Source organism: Catharus ustulatus, chromosome 3, assembly GCF_009819885.2.
Source record: "Catharus ustulatus isolate bCatUst1 chromosome 3, bCatUst1.pri.v2, whole genome shotgun sequence".
NCBI classification, from domain to species: domain Eukaryota; kingdom Metazoa; phylum Chordata; class Aves; order Passeriformes; family Turdidae; genus Catharus; species Catharus ustulatus.
In genome coordinates this window covers 24033739-24047428 of record NC_046223.1, presented here as the reverse complement: position 1 = coordinate 24047428, position 13690 = coordinate 24033739, and the positions used below count along the sequence as shown (strand labels likewise).

At 40.4% G+C, this 13690-nt stretch overlaps 1 protein-coding gene across 2 annotated transcripts in view; it reads right to left on the bottom strand.

The window, feature by feature from the left end:
• Positions 1 to 3039: 3039 nt before the first annotated feature.
• The window catches only part of LPGAT1 (lysophosphatidylglycerol acyltransferase 1), a 59460-nt gene continuing 48809 nt past the window's right edge, over positions 3040 to 13690 (bottom strand). For both annotated transcript variants that reach the window (XM_033055150.1, XM_033055151.2), the window contains 2 exons: positions 12174 to 12280; positions 3040 to 8790 (listed from right to left, as the gene is read on the bottom strand). In XM_033055150.1, the coding sequence (XP_032911041.1) occupies positions 8639 to 8790; positions 12174 to 12280 (259 nt within the window). In that variant the 3' untranslated portion in view covers positions 3040 to 8638. The remainder of the gene's footprint in view (positions 8791 to 12173; positions 12281 to 13690) is intronic.

Here is a 13690-nt window from a genome sequence, read left to right as displayed (position 1 = left end):
ATCAGCATTGTATCTATTGCTATTTCTTGCAGAATTGGGGTTTTGTAAGCCTGGAGCAGAAAACAGAAATGTTGCATTGAGAAGGTAAAAAGCATAGGAAAAAGAATTTGCCATCTAGCCGTTAATAAAATTCAGTTTCACAGACGTTTGGGCCAAAGCCCATGAATTATTTAGTGTTGTTACCTGCATAACGTAGGTCACAACCTCTCTCTGTAATTAGGCTAAACATTACCTACTTCTGTTTCAGCTCTGTAATAAAACATTTAAGGCAACAGTTCTGATTTCAGGACTCGAGGGATGGAGAACTGAACACATGCCCAAGCTGGGGCTTCCCCTCCCTTCCTCATCCTGACCTCAGCTCATTATATTCTGCATGGAACTGCTGCCTCTCCAGACTTCTTTTTTCCAGCCTGGAGTCCATGACTGACAGCACTTGAGTACTGTACATAACACAGTGGTATTTTACCTGACCCTTGGAGAAGCTAAGAAGACAAGATTCCCTTCTTTCTTTAAGTTTTTCCAGATTAACTTTGTAGCTTTAATTGTTTCTGCTCGGGGTCTTTTAGAGGTTGTGTTGGTACAGCTTCACTTTGTCTGTAAGGCTTACTCAATGACTCATGCTAAAAATCAATCTTGACCTAGATCCTTCTCTCAGCACCACAGAGACTTGGCTAAGGGCCTCACTGGAGCAGGTGTTAGAGGCAACCTTTGGTGACTGTTCTCACCTACAGGTGCTCCTGCCCACTTAGCAAATCCTAAACTGCCTGTTCTGAACTTCAGGGATCAGCTGTGGTGCAAACATGGAACATCAAACTGCATCTTGTGAGCATTTCCCTAGGAGAATGGCTGGAGTAAGAAAAGCCATCAGCTGCCACCTTAAGTGACAGTGGAATCAACACTTAGTATTGGAATAAACAGAAGTGAGAGAAAATTTTTTTGACAGAAATGAATCCAGTGCTACCTGAGCAACATTGCGTCAGCAAATACTACTCTAGGCCTGTGGGCAATTAACAGAGCTTAATTTTAAGACTCTACTAAATATGAAATATTATTCACACCTGTTTTTGTCATCACTTTTGGATTAGGAATTTCCTGGAAAAGCAACCCCACCCACCTTACAGGATACAAGGTTCAGTTCTGAAGGCTGTTGAAATTTCATGTTAGGAGAGGTCCTGTAAATCATTTGGCCATGGCTTAAGAGAGTAGAGCACGGCCCATAAAATGTTCCACTGGTTTTGCCAGCTGCAAGAGAGCATTTAGTCACAGCAGTGGCAAAAAACCAACCAACCAACCAAAATAAAAACTCCAAACAAAATCCCCAAACCAGAAACAAACCAAACCCAAAACCAAAAAGCAAACCAAACCATCAGCTCTGTTCTAAGATTCAAAGTTTGGCATTTTCAGTGCAGGAAAATTACCGTCTCATCCAGTGAAGGGAGTTTTCTCTTTCAGGATGCCTGACATCTTGTGCACTTCGAGGCAGAGGTGCAGGACAGCCCCTGCCTAACAGCCCTGGGTTTCTCCCCTTCAAATCCTTGCTGATGAGGAAGACTCAGTGTGTCTGCCTAGGGGAAATGCAGAGAAAAGGGAACACAAGAGCAATATCAGAAGCATCTTCAGTGTTGCCAAAAGCACAGAGGGAGTGGAAAACCCAACAGCTTCACTCTGGGGGAACGCAGTACCAGGCTCTTCCCTTCTATCTTGCCTTGCCATTTTGAGTCAATATTCAATAAATGGTCTCACTAATGTTGCAGAGGGAAGTCCTACTACTCTCTGCTCCTACTTGCTCCTTTTATTCACTTCTATGTATTTATTTACAGCAGAAATGCCGATGCAGCCCTCAGTTGCCAGAATCTCTCAATTCTTGTGTTTTCTGGGGTAATTTCTTTTCCTGGGAGACATGCATTGCTTGTGGCTAGATGATGTTCCTTTTGCTCAGAATGAAACATACACTGCACTGACTTGGACCATTCAGCAACTTGTCCTCATTAGTAACAAATTGGTTATAAAAAAAAAAGTATTTTATTTCATATAATTTATGAAAATATTGTACACAGTTGAACAGACCTGCAAATTATATTAGCCAACTGCAAATGAAAAATTTCCTCTTCAAAAGTAATTCAGTATAAACTGACCTTTTAAGTTTTTCTCCTTCAGGTTCTAAAGTGAGATTACAAAAAATCAACTCTTTTGTGGCATATAATGAACCACATTTGCCATCTGATTTAGTCCTGTAGTTTTGTTGAGCAAGACTAGTGTTGATTTTTCCCAAATCCACACAGGAGAGCTCTACTGAGGTTACCTTATTATTTACTCTTTGTATAGACCCAGAGTTTGATCTTATTGATCCCTTTCACAACATCCACTTTTTTGGAACTTCCAGTTTCCCAAGGTAAACTTAAAAATCTGCACATCACCATCCAGCAAGCTCCTTGCCACCTTTAATCCACTCTCTTATCTGTTCTTATCAGCCTTTAATACTTACAGTCATGCTATTTACAACGAACTAGATGATTCATTTTTAAGCAAAAATATTGGCAGTCTTTATCCAGCTGCACCAGGTCCCAACACTAGCTGCTCTGAAATTCCTGATGCACCACTACTCCAAGTCCACAAAACAAGATTGACATTAGAATGGACAACTGACCCAGGAGACTTCTTCCTTATTCCACTGAGAGCCCAAGGACATACAGGACCTTTAAGTTTAACAGCTTCTAGCGATAGAAAGCTATTAACAAGAAAACCTCTTTTTTTTTCTCCCCTAGGAGACACCTCTTCTTTGCTTTGATACTGCAGCATGTAACACCTGACCACCTCACCTGCTCGTTTTTTTACCTGTAGCCTTTCATTATTTGTCACAGGATGAATTTTTTTTCTGTTAAATCAAGACAAAAATGGGTTTTTGTAAACCAGAGCAAGTACATGTGACATCCACACACCTTTTTTATTTGCTGTTTCAGCTGAAATTAGCGCTCTTCAAAAATGAAGAGCATCCTTTCAGAAAAGCTGAGTTATCAGAACAGCAAAAATACAATCGAGTCCTGAGAGATAAAAATTTATTTATCTGATCAGCATGTCATGATATGGTCACAACTCATACAGCTGACATTCTCATAGCCAAGAGGGATGTTTTTTTCTTTTTAAAAATACATTTTTCTTTCCAGCAGGAAGGATTTTTTTTTAAACAAACATTTCATACTAGGCAGGAATTAAAAACAATGGCTTTTTCAATATGACAACACAGCTGGTAAGCACTGGATTCCCCACCAGTGTCTTAATATTCAGATTTCAAGTTTTCCCTCCCGCTCCCCGATTCTCCCCACCCCTCACAGAAAACCACCACACAGAAAAACAGGACAAAACCCAGATGGGAAACAGAGGTAGACGTCACTACAACCACGGTGCTGTTTTGGAAATTGTGGAGATGTCTCATGATACTCTGAGTTCCTTTTCTCTTCCTTAGACATTGCAGAACAGTTCACTGCAGGGCCTCAGCAGTGAACTCAAGAGGTGACAGGAGCCAAGAACCATCCCCAGCGAGAGGTGCCAGGGCCACAGAATGACTGGGGCTGTCCCACCTGGCATTGCTCTGCCAGCTGGAGCTGCTTTAAAACAGATCCCTCTTTAAAACCTCACAATGACGACAGCCTTGCTCCCAACAAGGCTGGAATCACGTCCTTCTAGGAGGCCAACCAGGGTCAGGGGGGCTCAGGTTCTGCTCCTGGCACGCCCTCAGCTCTCAGAAACTTCAAGAAGACTCACTGCTACAGTGACCTGCAGAGGAACTCTGCAGCCTGGGCACTGGCACAGCTTCTAGTGGTGCTGGAGCAATTGAGGGCTGCAGAAGCTGCTGTTCCCTTTCCCCCCACTGCTCCACTCCTCCTCTTGCCACTTCTGGCACTGAAACACTTGTCTCTGTGTCCTTCCTAATAAACCAAGTCATCTATCACAAATTAACACTGCAGCTGTACAGTGAACCAAAGCGCTATTTTACTATTTGTTGTGTTTATGGTAAACACAGTAAAGGTTGTGTAACCATTGGTTATAAGCACAATAAATACAACCATCAAAGAAAATCTCCTTGTCTGTTAAGGATCAGAAGCATATTAAATAGTTTTGAAAAAAAAAAGCAACTCTATTTTTGACATAGAAAAAAAAACAGGAACAAAAAAACCCAAAAACAGACCAGGGAAAAGATACAGAAATGCTGCTTCTGGTATCTGTCTACATTTCTGAAAGACATCTGGAAAGATTTTATTAAAAAAAACCCCAATGAAATAAATTCAGCAAAGTAATTCCAAACATGACCAGCCCTTCACAAAACCACTGACAGTCACTCCAGGCTTCCACATCCATTTTATCACACAGAACAAAAATGCAGGTAACAGGAAGGAAGGAGAAAACTGGAGGTGAACTGGTGTAAAAAAAACCCCTGTTCATTATACAACATGAACATCATGGTGAAGTAATTTTAAGGAACTAACTCATTTTAATAGGACAGTTGTTCAGTGAATAATTACTTCATTATCTCATTATAAAATAAAAGGTCTAACTTTAAAATGCATAGAATCCTTCCAATGACTTCTATCACAGCCAGGCAGTCTACAGCTCTTACAGAAAAAGCAGAGCTGCTCAGAAGCATTTCTAATGTATGCAGACCTTTTAAACCAGAATATGGTTTCCATTTTGCTCTTCCCATGGTTGCTTTGTATTTTTTAAAAGAACTGTAAAAACTATCAAATATGCAATTTTGCAAAATAACCCTTTATTTCATATGGCTCCATTATTTCCAAAAAATACAGAACCCCAGATGTATAATTATTTTGTGTGATTGTATCAGATCACCACAAAATCTCCAGCTGACTGTCAAGAGAATGCATCCAACCCTGGGCTCGTGATTTGGAAATCCCAGTTTTAGGTACCTTTGGTCCCAAAATTTATGTCAAGGCAAAGCGGAGCAGTTGAATCCTGTCACACACAGTGATCGGTATCTGTTATTATCTTGTACAAACAGGTGAGAAAAGTTAACAGCACTTTATGGCAGTGTCACACAAAGAAAAGTTACATCATCTGCAAACCAAGTGAACAAGGAACAGTACCACAGTGATCGCTTTATTTTTACTGCAAGAAGATGCACCTTATTTGTGACGCTGGGGGAGAAGGGAGAGGGAAGCTTTTATGTTCCAGGAAAGCAAGGTAAACTGAAATTTCACTTTTCAACAGCTGGTGACAGCAACTTAAAAAAAGGGGGATAAAAAAGAAGAAAAAGAGACACCACAGTTGCAGGACTCAACAGAACCACACGTGGAACCCAAGTGAGACTGAAATGACAGCATGCTCACCCCAGGGCACTGAAGAAGCTGCTTGGTGAGGAGGATGGGCAGGTGCTCTTCACATCATGGGATTCACAGAGCAGCAAAGCTAAACCGTGAGGGCTGACAAAGCTTCAACTGTAACAGCTTCTTTATGAACAATTAAACATAGAAACCTAGAGATGTTTTGTGGGCAATCCTGGCAGAGAACCATCTTTATTCTTACTATTCTTATTATTTGCAATGCACTCAAATTGCTCTGTTCTCATTTTTATGTGCAACAGCTTTCAGAATTTTTTTGGTGAATTTTTCATTTTTGATCATTTGACACATTTTTCCATTATTTTTCCCCAAATCTAAATTCAATGTGATAATAATTTGTGATCAACTGTATGGTTCATTAACATCACCTTCTATCAAAAGACATTTTGAACTCTCCAGAGGAGGCAACCCATGGACAGAGCAGCAAAATGCCCACTACATCCAGAACTGCCAGAAGGTAGAACCGAACTGCAGCCAACAGGAATTCATGTTTTACACACATTTTACATTTTTCCCTTCATGGCAAAACTTCTTTTATCCCATTTACTCTATCTCATGAAGCAACATCCAGGATCATGCTGGGAGGGTCCTTTGGAGCTGCTATCCAATGGTTTATATTCTGGTGTCACCCACAGCAACTTGGCCGTACGGAGCCGGTGTCAGGCGCTCCTCTCATTTCCCAGTGCAGGCAGGAGAAACCTGGGACCTGACACGATTTCTTCACCCTACTGAAACCACAACCAGTGCTTGGAAACAAACATCTTGCAAGAGTAAGAACTACAGAGGAACAAAGTGAAAATGAACAGGACCAGATCAATCGAACGCTTGTCTGAAACATTTTTGTGCAGTGTTAATTTCTTGAGGCAGCACGTGAACACTTGCTATTGACTGCAACCCACTGGGAAAAGAAAATAAAAATACTGCATTTAACAAAACAAGATGCTCTTACATGGAGTTCACAGGGTCTATAAGGAACAATCTCCTGATGTGAGTAACTGCTGTGCAATCTGCTTATACAAACTTCCCTTTTTGCATAAGTCCAGTCTGTCCTAGCTCAAAATAAAATGAGCTGTACTCTGGGCATCTCTGTGGTTCTGATCAAACTACATGGGGGAGGACAGCGGTGAGTAGCTTGCCACCTGCCTTTTGCAGTTGTAAGAGTCAGTCCCATGGGCAGCAGAAATAACCACTTAAACATAACAATGCTGGGCTGCCCCAACACCTCCCTGTCAAATGGCAGATTAAATACATTCATTCCATCAGCTGAACTTCAGCAAGAGCAACTTGAAACAACAAATAACTCCACAGGTTCCCTCTCTATCATGGCATACCTGCCTCTTTTTAATGGTTACACTAGAATTCAGGTGTAGAGATGGTATTTATAAACAGCATCTTGCTCAAACATGAAGCTATTGGCAACCACTGTACTTTGCCTCCAGCCTCCTGTGGAGTCAGGGAGGGAGCACACACTTCAGGGGACCTTACTGTGGTGCGTCATTTTGCATCCATCCCCACTGAGCAACCACTGCTGCATGGGGAGGGGCAGGGATGGCATATTTGACAAGGTATTTTTCCAGAAAGCCAGAGAAATTGGCACTGCCTCATGTTTTAGCATGGTCTTTGCTCTTCTCCCCCCCACCCCCCGAAAGGGAACACTGGCAAGGTTTTGTATTCTGCACACCACCTCCTGTGATTCATGTAGCAGCAGAGGGAGACAGAAGGGGAATCAATATTGCTAGCTCAGAGCCAAAACTACTGAGGGCTTACTTTGTTCTCAACAAAATTACTCTGTAAAAGGCAGTATGCCAACATCTGAAGTTCTGGCTACCCTGCCTGTATTTAGAGAGATTAGTTTTATTTTAGGAACAGTTCTCGCAAATCTGTGCATAATCACATAAACACAATGCCAACCAGACCTGCCAGAAGTGCAGCTGTACATCAACATCCTTCCAAAAGGATCCTGCCCTACACATCTGAAAGGGTCTTCTGTCCCCACCTGCCCTTCAGTTCAACCCACCCTTCTTCCACCAAGATTTTAGCAGTAAGATTTCAGTGGTGAGCTAATTAATACTGCCCTCCATGTAGTTATTCAGAATATTTACCATACTTATTTTTTCAGTAGTATCTTCCTACAGGCTTATGATAGCAACTATACCTATTTTTCCTTTTTACGAAACTAGTTTCTTCTATTGCTCCTTAGCAAAACGTTAAGATGGTTGGCATTGAATTTTAAACTCTCCCACAAGTATATTTAGCACTCTTTGCAACTAGCGGGGAGAAAAAGGCCTCTATAAACCACTCCAAGGTCACCTTGGTTGGACTGCAGTATACAAAATACAAAGGTGGCTAAAAATCACCAGCAGCACCAGCAGACCTTCAGAAACAGCTAGAATTGCTCTGCCTTCCAAGGCGTGACAAACAAAGCTTCCCTCTGTTCCCTAAGTTTTATGTCTTTCCTTCACTGACTTTTCACCTTTGAAAGTGCATTTTCAAAACTGATGATGAGGGTTGAGCTGCATTCTGAACAAAAAGGGAATTTAACCGAGTGACTTTGTATTTTCCAAGTTTTCCTATAACACGAGACACTGGTAGCACATGGAACTCGGAGAGCTGATGGCAAGACCACAGCAGGGATGGGCTGATTCATCCCCTGTGGATAGCTTTAAATCACACTGTGATGCTGCAATGCTTGTTTGAGGACCAGCTCCTCACAGGACAGACCTGACACTGGATCTTATTTGGGTGTTGGGTCTAGATCAATGTGTCTGGTACAACAACTGCTGACTGTGTAGCCACAAAGACACCTCCACCAGCTCTGTCGAGGATCTCTGACTCCAGCACAATGAGCTGCAATAAAGTACACGTTGTGCAAATGAGGAATCTCTACCACACCAATGCTGTACACACTACTGAAGAGACAAGTTGCTGAATTTTCTGAGCTCTAACTACAATGCCAAGAAATACTTGTGGTGACAAAGCTTTCTTGTCACAGACATTCTTCTACGGTGGTTGTACGATTGCACCTTTTGTCCAAATGCTGAATTTGCTTAAGTGTGGGTGAGAGTATACATTTTTAAAAATACAGACAATTCTTAAAATAATACATCATCAGGTCACTATGTTACTGATCTTCACTTTTAGTGGAGTTTAAAATTCCCCCAATGAGAGGTAAAAGTCCATCCAGTATTTTCCTTTACTCTTGAATATTCACATTTGCACATACAACATGATACTCATTTGCAAGAGCCTGGATTCCCATTGTGTCCTCAGGTCCCATTCCACTTTTAAAATAGGCAATGGTACAAATACTGAAAGAGGCAGTACCACATCCCTCCTGACAAAAATGCAAATGATTGTATGGCAACCAGCCACAGGTTACTGAGGGTCATCTCCCGAGAAATTGCTTTTGTCTGACCCTCGGGTGGTGGAAAAGCTCCTGCAAGAGAAAAGGAAACACATTTAATGCTTTGCACAGGAATGAGAGATTTAATGCACAATTCCTTACCACCACTGTTTGTCCCAGCAATGGTGCCCACACACAATTAACTGGGTGCTGCTCTATGCTCTAATGCTGTCAAATTTATGAAAGATTCTCCAGAATCCTTCAAGAAAATAAAAAACCGCAAACCAAAACACAACCCCTTATCTTAATTAATAAGAACAATTTTAATTTCCTTATAAACTTCAAGCATTGAAAGCATTCCTTACAAGCTGCTATCACTGTACTCAACCTTTGCAGAGAGATCCACCTGTCAACTAAGTTTTGTGTTATTTTGGAAGTTTTATTAGTATCTCCATGACCAAATTGAATGGATCCCACGTTAAACTCTACAGCTGTTTGGTGGTGATACTGTATACTGTGAAGAAGCAATACACATACATTCTTGAGGTTCTCTTCAAAATGCAAACACACACATACATTCTTTAAAGAACAGTTTCCACATATTGTTTGAACACTCAGTCATGCTGACTAAGGAAACATCATCATTTGCCATGGAGTTTTCCAGAAATTCTTTACTGGCATCCTTGCTTAGATGGGAAAGAGATTCATCTGACAATAACATTTGATTTTTCCATGCTTTGACTTCTTCTGACTTGCAACACTAAATTAAATGTGCCTGAATACATCAGAGCTTTATGATTACAGGCAAACTATTTGCATATATTTCCATCAGCATATTAAATCATCTGTGTTACACTGAACTGAGATGCACAATGACTCGATGACACGAAGCACTTTTGTTGCTGTTAATCCTGAACAGGGGATATGAAACTGAATATACCACAGAAGATGATGTACTTGCTGAAGCATTATGGAGTCTCAACTTCTCTTAGAAGAACATGAAATTAATGATTCAAAGAGTAAAGATGCAGCAATGTCGATTTTTAATCTTGGGAACCACACAATTTGGGCAATTAGATACCATCAGCAGCTTATCTCTGTGCAATCACTGGAGGAACTGCAATCAAGCATTTGAGACAAAGCTTTTCTTCCCGCATGAATGCTCTTAATTAAAAAAAAAAAAAAAAATCCTAAAAACACCCTGAGTCCCATCCACCTCTCCCTGATACGTATTTCACGCTTGGGCAGATTTGCCACATCATTATTCCCCAGTAACTCACAGCTAAGCTTCTATCTGTCCACACTACACTGGATTTGCTCTTCCATGGCCCATTTGTTTTTCTGTACCAACACTGACCTCTGGTTTAAATACCTTTTTCCCTGGTAGGTTCAGAGTGATGTCTCTTCCCCCTCTCCCAAGCCATCTTTGACCCTTCCTTCTCCCAGCTGAGACAAGCCAAGTACTTTTAGTTGTCCTTTTGCAGGAACAACTTCCCCTTAATCTTATCTCTGATTATCTGTCCCTCTTCCCAGTTCAACTTTTATTCCTTAACAGGGATGATCGACCTGTATGCAGGATTTCCACATGAGGTTTCAGATCTGCTACAACAAAGACTGCTTCCATAACATTAGGGATGTAATTCCTTACTTTTTCTGTCACCTCACACCACCTGGCTTCTGAGCACAGGGAATGAGAAGCACGATGAATTCAGTACAGCATCACTCATTTCCAACTGCTCTAGTTTGTGGTTGAGGTTTTTTCCTTAATTGGTCCCCGAGTGTTTTTGTCCTGCTAAATGTAATCTCACTTGTCTTACTGTGGGCTTCAAGGTTATCTTGCTGAAGAGTTCAGAGAAATCAAGAACTTGCCAATACAAGTTTTCCACTAACTGTCTAAAACAGGAGTCTGTTACCTACAGCTATTAACTTGAAGTGGTTTTAATTTTATAAATGAAGTGCATAAAATGCACTTGTAAAAAAATTACAATTTCATGTCAAATTTTAGGCATACTTTTCTTTTAGTTTGATTTCCAGAGGTCTAATATTACAGGTGATTTAAGTTCTTGACACTTAAGAATACAGCAAAATGGAGAAAGATGCTCTGGGCTTTGTTTCCTTCTCTTCCCAAATAAAAACAAGCCAAGAAAATGCATTCTTATCACCAATACTGTCAATGCAAACTTCTAAAGTTTCATGGAGCATTAAATATTACTCCAGCTTTATGAAGCAAGCTTTATTAAGAGAGAGAAGTTCCTATGCAGTGTGTATTGTAAAATAATATAATGGCAACAAGAATAGTAATGATTAATAATAAAGAAATGGCCCTGAGTCTTAAAACCACACCCACTTGTGATGATGAACCATGTGAGTACAAAGCTGGCTCTTGAGCAGCCTTGGGGATTCCCCTCACAGTCAGCCTCACGACCTTTCCAAGGGGTTTCCAAAAACTGTAGCAGCACTATTTCAGTAGGCCAACTAAAGCAATGCAAGCAAGTTCTCAAAAAGTATAAATGGCAGTAAGTAACTTTAAATTATGCTAATTTATGCCTAATAAGGTCCTATGTCAAAGCATTTACATTTAAAATATGTCTTTATTAATTCATACTGATTGCACTGGCAAATTATTACCAATTATCCTATTTTGGAAGTGCATTTTAATGAATAAATCTGATTATATTAATTAATACTCTCAGAAATTCTGGACTAGTTAGACTTTCTGGGGATGACATTTCAATAGCATAAAATAATGGCAGAAAATCAGGAATTCTTTACAATATACTTGCTACACTTGTATTTTTAAAGACATTCACAAAGTTATTTGTCTAATAAAGTCCAATATATGCACTTGGATGTGATTGATATAGCAGAGTATGAACTTTGCCATCAATGATGGCTGAGTGACAGCAACATTTCATAAAATGAAATACAACTCTGGCTTGTTAAAGAATTCTATTAATCTCTTTAAGCACTTGGATTGATAAATTAAGCACTCAAAACTAGATTAAAGCAGCCTTTACAATAAATCATTTCTCAGAAGAAGACCTTCATTTAACACAGTCACCCAGGAACACTAAACTCAGCTGATTTGAGACACTGAACACTTCCCACCAACAGCTGCGATGCACTGGGCTGCAGATCACAGCCCCAGAGACTGTGTGCCATGTAGTCCTCACAGGTCCTTCCAATCATACTTTCAATCATGGATCTTTGCCATGAAATCCCAGAGCAGCTCAACAGTGTGTTACTGTTTTCACAGCTTCCAAACACTACCCTAATTCTAATGTTGCCCAGGTAATTTACCTTTCCTAGATAATTCTTTAATCATACTTTTTGCCACATAAACAGCAGCAAAAATAGCAATAATTGTACCTCCTGTACCCATGTGAAGAATGCTTACACTTTCTTAAACCATTTTGAGATCCTTGTAAGGAAAGTCATTAGCAAAGCACAATTCTCTTTGCTGGGTATCATCCTACCTGTTTCATAGAAATGTGTCAAGAGATCCTCCTTTTCAATGAACCGTTGATAGAGCCAGTTTGTGAGAGCTTCAGGCTCTGCAGGTACATCCTTCACTGGAAAAATCCTATCAAAGAAACAAACACAAATTGAGCCTAGTAAATGTATTCTGCATGTGGAGAACAAAACTCTTCTGTCACAGCCCACCACAATACAGAGAGAACAAGACATCTGTATAAATCTAACTGCATGATTTGCACTCTCTCCAGCTCACAGATCACAGAGGCATTAAGCATACAAGACTGGGAAACTCTAGGCTGCCATCCAGAACCACACAGAACACAGCAGCATCATCTCCATCAAATGCTGTACTGCAGCTTTTGGTAAAAGCTACTAAGGAACTGGTTTCGGTTTTGGTTAAATAGAATACCATCACACTGCATTACTGTCCCTAAAAAGAATACAAACCAAGGAGGAATGAAAGAAATAAAAAATGAGAAAGTTCATTCACAGCTTTGAAGAAACAATTCAGCAGGCAGAAGCCACATAATGACATCACTAAGCATCAATAGCTCTTCCACATCCCAGAAAAAAAGCTCTCTGTGCTTTTCAAAGGATGCTGGCAGCTTTGTCTGAAATTTCCAAGGCACACTTTACACTGAAAACTGACCCTGTATTCAAATATTGCTGCCGTATTTTAAAAACACCAGTGGAAGAATTGCTAGTGTTTTGGTACTTCTATGCTGAATATTAGGTCTGCTTAGAAAAAACAGACACCCAAGGCAGAATTCACTGTGGTACACAGCCCCTGAAACTCCCAAATAACCCACCATACCTTATTTTCAAAATAGAATTTCCAATCTTACAGTAACTGTGAAACCTCCACAGCAGACCCTCAGTGCCTTTTGATACACACAAGACCTTACACAACCACTGTGTTGTACAGGCAGGCCAACGCAGAAGAGATTTGTGTACCAGGCTAACCTGAAAAATTCACACTCTCAAATGCAAGACCTTTACTATAGGTTTGTCTTTCCAGGTGAGCTCCCACTTAGCCTCTCATTCATACCATGCTTCTATTTTCATTAGTGGATTTTCATTTAATTTTTAATACAGTCTTAACTGATCATGCTGCAAAGAATTGGAAGTAACACCGCAATCATCTGGGCAGTCTCTGGACAAATATGGGAAAGTCAGAATAAGAAAATAAGGCACTTCTGAAAAATGGTTTTGTTGCTGTTACGGTTTTCAACATCTTTGCCAGCTTTTTTCATTTGTCCTTCCTCCTTTCAGTCTGATGCATGAAAAAATAAGCTGTAAGTGGCAGAATCAAGCAGCAAAGTATTGCTCTAAGGAGTGACTTACACATCACGGTGCTTTGGCATACAGAGACAACTTCAACACAAGGAGATGAGAGACTCTGTTTACACACTATGGTGTCAACATGAACACAGTTATCTCTCTGGCCTTTGGAGTAATTCCTCCTACATCTTCCTTGCACTGTGGAGTTCTCCATGCTCCAGTAAACCCAGTCTTG